Below are 5,216 nucleotides of genomic sequence, written 5' to 3'. Positions count from 1 at the left end.
GTGTGCAGAACCTCAGCCAGGAGGATGACAAGGAGAACCTGGTAGCATCTCTGTGGGGGGCTGAGAGGTGTCTAAGAGTGCTCGAAAGTGTAAGTATGGCTGTCACTGATGCAACCCTTTCACCAGCGATCTTATTTATTTTTCTGTCTAAAGGCTTCATTTAAACCTCAGATGAATTTATCAAAAGACTAAAATGTCTTATTTGTTACTTCTGTGAACAGGTAACGGTGCAGAACCCAGAAAATCAGGGCTACTTGATTGCCTACAAAGACTCTCAGCTCATCGTCTCTTCTGCCAAGTGAGAACACAACATGGAGTCATTATTAACACATGAGCGCAAACTAACGCTGCCCATTATAAGCACTCCTCTAACTATGATGACATTATGTCACGACATCTTCATCATCTGTCAGGAACAGACAAATAAAAAACCTGATGTAAACCTGGTTCGCCACCCCTCACCCGAGTTTTCCCCCTCATTTGACCAGGGCTTTGCGACACTGTGAGGATATGATCCAGCGGTACAGCAGGGCCTTAAACAACAGCTCCGTCTCACTGTCCGGTGCTGCGCTGCCCCACTGCAACTTCAGTAATGTTGGTAAAGCCGTGGAGGACTGCATGAGGGCTGTGATTGGAGTTCTGCTCAACCTCACCCACGACAACGGTATGCCACAATCTCTTCTGTGATCGGTATTAAAAGACCCTCTGTAAACATGAACAAAGACTGTAGAGAAGTAGAAAGTTCTGTGACAGTTTTGAAATGAACTCCATGCTGATTTAATGACTACAGGGAGGTTTTGTTGGCCAGTAAACAGTGAAGTGAATTATGAGCCGTGACCTGTGGGACCAGTTAGTGTCACATCTGGGAATGCCACAGTGCGTTTGATATGAGCATCAACAACCCTCCAACGGTGCAACTTTATTCATATGCACATATCAATGAAGGACGAAACTGTGCATCCTACATTCAAAACATAAGCTGTCAACACACTAACCGGTTAAACAATAACCTCAGAGCTGTTTCACACCCACCTCACAGCCCCATGAATGACATTTTTTTTGGTATATTTATCAAGCTTTTATTCTTCTTTTCTCTCCACAATCATCATGATGGAAGCAGCCCAACGGCTTACAGATTAATATTCTCTGATTTGGTCTTTAAAAGCTGTGCACAGTTTTAGGACTAAGATGTCGTTTCTGTTGGCAGAGTGGGGAAGCACGAAGACGGGGGAGCAGGAGCATCTGATATTGACAGCTCTGAACTGCGTCCTTCGCGTTCCCCGCTACATCCCACAGGAGCAGCGCTTTGATGTGCGGGTGCTGGTGAGGCCTTGTTAAACACAATAAAAGACATGCTTTTATTATTCACAGTATTTTCCACCAATCTCTGTGTCCTTTTGTTCGTCTCTTTCGTTTGTATTCTGCACATCAGGGTTTGGGTCTGTTAATTAACCTGGTGGAGTACAGCTCCAGGAATCGTCACTGTCTGGTGGATATGGAGTACAGCCTTGACAGCACCTGTCTGGAGGACAGTCTGGTGCGGCCTGCCGACCCAGCACCGGCGGCGTTGGCATCAGAAGCAACGGGGTCAATTGAGACTCCGGGAGACGAGTGTGACGAGCCCCAGTCCAGCGGTGCTCTGGCCGCCCTGGTGAAGGTACAGACCCGGGGTTCAAAGACTCTTTCAGCCATTATGAAGAGCTTTTTAGTCTCCATTGCTGCAGGCTGGTCAGAGAGCTGCTGATGAGCTGTCACAAAGAGAAATCTTTTGATTTTTTTTCAAAGACTTTAATGTAGTATTGCTGCTAACATTTTCTATTCTTTTTCTGTGCACCACAAATGAAGCCCTTCAGTGTGTTCCAGTTGTTCTATTTCAGTCATTTATTCACTCTAACACTCACATGAAACTGATGCTCACTTGTTCAGAGGTTTCAGTCTAAATATTAAATGTTTGAGTTTCATTTAATTATTAATAAGTTGAACCAGCTCTGCAAAACTGACTCAATAGTTTCATTTGCTTGAAAGAGACATTTGAGAATAAAAACATTAAAATTACATTTCATCTTCAAGCCTTGACATCTTCTATTTTTGCTAAAGAAATCTTCCCTGAAAAGTGGCTGAAATATCTCTTCCATGTTTTTCTGTAAAATTCACACGTTTGTCTGCATGGAACCGCAGCTCTTCCTGGAGAGGGAGCGCGCCGCCATACTCGCTGAGGCCAAGACCGACGACCTAATCAGCGAGGCTCCCAAACCTGCCCTGGACCAGAGTGGTGAGTGGCAGGAGACGTCCGGAGAAATTCAGTGGGTGGCGTCCGAAACCAATGACAACCAGCCCGAGAAGAAAGAGGAGGAGGAAGAAGAGTTGGACCTAAATAAAGGTAGATTTACTTAAACTCCCAATATAGATAAAGGTTTTTATTGCTCGTGAATGATGGTCTGGTGTGACCGACTGTGCTGACTTGTTGTCTGGTGTGTTGTAGCTCTGCAGCATGCAGGCAAACACATGGAGGACAGCATCGCTGCTTCCTACACCGCCCTGCTGCTGGGCTGCCTGTGCCAAGGCAGTCAGGTGAGAGGAGCAAGCACACACAAAAGGGTCAAAAGGATGTTTGTGCTGGCACTCACATGCATTTTCCTGTTCCTCTCAGATCAACGTGACTACTGTGAGGCAACATCTGCCCAAAGGGGATTTCTCCATCATGACGGAAATGCTGAAGAAGTTCTTGAATTTCATGAACCTCACCGTGAGTGTGATTAAAGCTCGATAACTGATCATCTGTGATGTAAAACACAGGTTAAATAACATTTATGATTCCAAAAAAAGGGACATAAGAGTCTTTTTCCAACAATTATTTACATTTTCAGAATAATTGTCATGACTGGACTCAAACAAGATGTAAAATAAGTTAGGAACCTTTTTGAAGAGCTGTAGTTTATCTCACAAGATAACAATAATCTTTGTGCATGTTTGTAAAATGGCTTTAAACCCCTCCTTTTACCATTAGTCCCATCATACCTTGTTTCCTCATTAAGTTGTGAGAGCAGAAGACCAATGGTTGCTAACTGTATGGATCGTAAGCCTGGGCCCAAACTCCTAAAAAGCTTTCCATGATTTTTAGCTTTGGGCTAATTGTATTGAGAAAAACAACAACTGCTAATTGGACCGATGCTCCAGCCTGGATCTAATACATGTTTTGCTGAACAGCGAGTCGATTCCTCTTTAGTTTCATTTCTAATTGCAGTCATTGCTCTCTTCCTCCCTTCATTCCTCTTTCCAATGGGGAACAGTTAGAAAAATGTATGGATTCCGTACAGGTCCGTATATAAAGGGATTCTCATCTTCTCGGTTTTATAACTCAAGTGTAATTCAACTGTCTTGTGTGTAACGACATGTAACATCTGCTGTGTTCTGGATGGTAGTCCAGATGTTCCACCCAGAGTCCTTCAGGAGCGCTGATGATGTCGTCTTCTTCTCTTCTTCCTCCTCCAACAGTGTGCAGTTGGCACCACAGGACAAAAGTCCATCTCGCGGGTCATTGACTACCTGGAGCACTGTTAACAGACAGACAGCCAAAAGCCCCGACTCTCACATGCAGTGTCTGGTCTGGCAGAGCTGCAGGACGACCTCAGAGACTCCCTGACATCACTGGCTCGCCTGAGGCAGCTCTGGCTTTGGGCCTCTCTCCGAGGCTTAAGTTGGTGTTTGTATGTGTGAGTATGAACTTTTCTCTGGAGCGAAGCCTGAACCAAAGCCCTGTGAGCCGACACCTTGGGCTCTTTCTATTGGCACCACATCCAGATGGATCCTCAGGTAACTGGGTATCAGGCAATCCAGATTATAGTCTCAGATTACTCGGTGGAATGTGACATTTGAAAGAGATCACACCCCCCACTTCCCCGGAATAGAGGCTGGTGTGGTGGTGTCCTCCCTCAGCCACCCGCTGGAGCATGAATCTCTAAATATAATTTTATGGATCATTATGTTTTTAAACCTTAGATCAGCCCCAGAAGCCAGAGATGATGAAACATTGATTACTAGCAGAAAACAAACCACCTAATTCCTGATGGATGTTGGAATGACACATGAAGACTTTTAATTTTTGAAAGAATCTTTTATGTAGTTGCTGTTGCCTGAAAGTTTAAGGGAAAGAAAACCTTCTTTATTTTTATTCTGCCCTTTTTAATTTAGTATATTGTGTGCTCTTTGTCAAGATTCTTTTGTTAATATCAAGTTTGAGGGCATTTAAGAACACAAATGATGAATTGTTCACAAGAATTTGGAACTGTGTCCATTTTTAAATAGGTGTTTTATTGTTTGACTGGTAATGGCGATCTCTTAAAAATTCTCTTATGAATTTTGTTGTTCATTATCATTTCTTTCATAATCTTTTGTTTTAGATCTTTTGAAATGGGTTAATCAGGCTGAAATGATCGTATTCGTTTGACCTCAGTTATAATTGATGTGATTCCTTAGGATGATGGTTGTGCTTCCTTCTGAATTTAATGTTTAAATTTTTTTAATGTATTTAATTTAAAGCGTTTTCCTCCTTTTGTCCATGCTCAGCCTTTACCCAGCAGGCGCCTGTTGGCTCTGATATGTTCCCATCCGTTGGTGTGAACGGATGAGTGGCTGGACGTCCTCCTACAGACATTTGACAGGTTTTAATTTTAGTTAGAACACACACAGATCTTGGAATAAACTGGGAATTTACACTTATATTGGTCAATTTATGTCTGCGTGTCCAGCCACACGTACCTTCACTTTTTAACCATGGGACATCTTATTTATTCCTGCCTGGTGTCATTTTTATCTGGAATAACCCTGCCCCCCACGGCCCCCCTCGCTCTGCTGGCCCGCCGTTGCTGATGTGATTCACAGCCATATCTGTAGAAGCAGATTACCGTAGTCTCACCTGGTTTGTAGGGCTGCAGTTGTGTGACTGCAACAATTTATTGTTAATTATTTAGCAAAGCTTTGGTCTGAATGGAATTTTAGACTGTAAATACTCTTGTACATAGCGGTTAATGGACAATTAGACTACTTTTCCCCCCTGAAGCTGATATTTTTATTTTATACAATATTTCCTTATTTGTGAAAAACAAACTGCGACACAAGGAGAGAAACTGTTTGTACCTTTTTCAAAGGACTGTCTTTGGTTACATGTAAATATGCAGTTGTATCCAAAAAACCCATAAAAATTCTTGCTACTTTCA

The 5,216-nt window shown here is 43.0% G+C and overlaps 1 protein-coding gene across 1 annotated transcript in view; it reads left to right on the top strand.

Moving 5' to 3' along the window:
* The window catches only part of wapla (WAPL cohesin release factor a), a 13,225-nt gene extending 8,009 nt beyond the window's left edge, over window positions 1–5,216 (top strand). The window contains 9 exon segments of the mRNA XM_057047574.1: window positions 1–89; window positions 222–298; window positions 489–664; window positions 1,208–1,323; window positions 1,433–1,657; window positions 2,179–2,380; window positions 2,483–2,571; window positions 2,651–2,746; window positions 3,496–5,216. The exon segment at window positions 1–89 is cut by the window's left edge and continues 9 nt beyond it. Coding sequence (XP_056903554.1) covers window positions 1–89; window positions 222–298; window positions 489–664; window positions 1,208–1,323; window positions 1,433–1,657; window positions 2,179–2,380; window positions 2,483–2,571; window positions 2,651–2,746; window positions 3,496–3,561 — 1,136 coding nt within the window. The 3' untranslated portion in view covers window positions 3,562–5,216.

This window comes from Takifugu flavidus, chromosome 11, assembly GCF_003711565.1.
Source record: "Takifugu flavidus isolate HTHZ2018 chromosome 11, ASM371156v2, whole genome shotgun sequence".
Lineage (NCBI taxonomy): Eukaryota > Metazoa > Chordata > Actinopteri > Tetraodontiformes > Tetraodontidae > Takifugu > Takifugu flavidus.
This window is presented reverse-complemented; position numbering and strand designations above follow the sequence as displayed.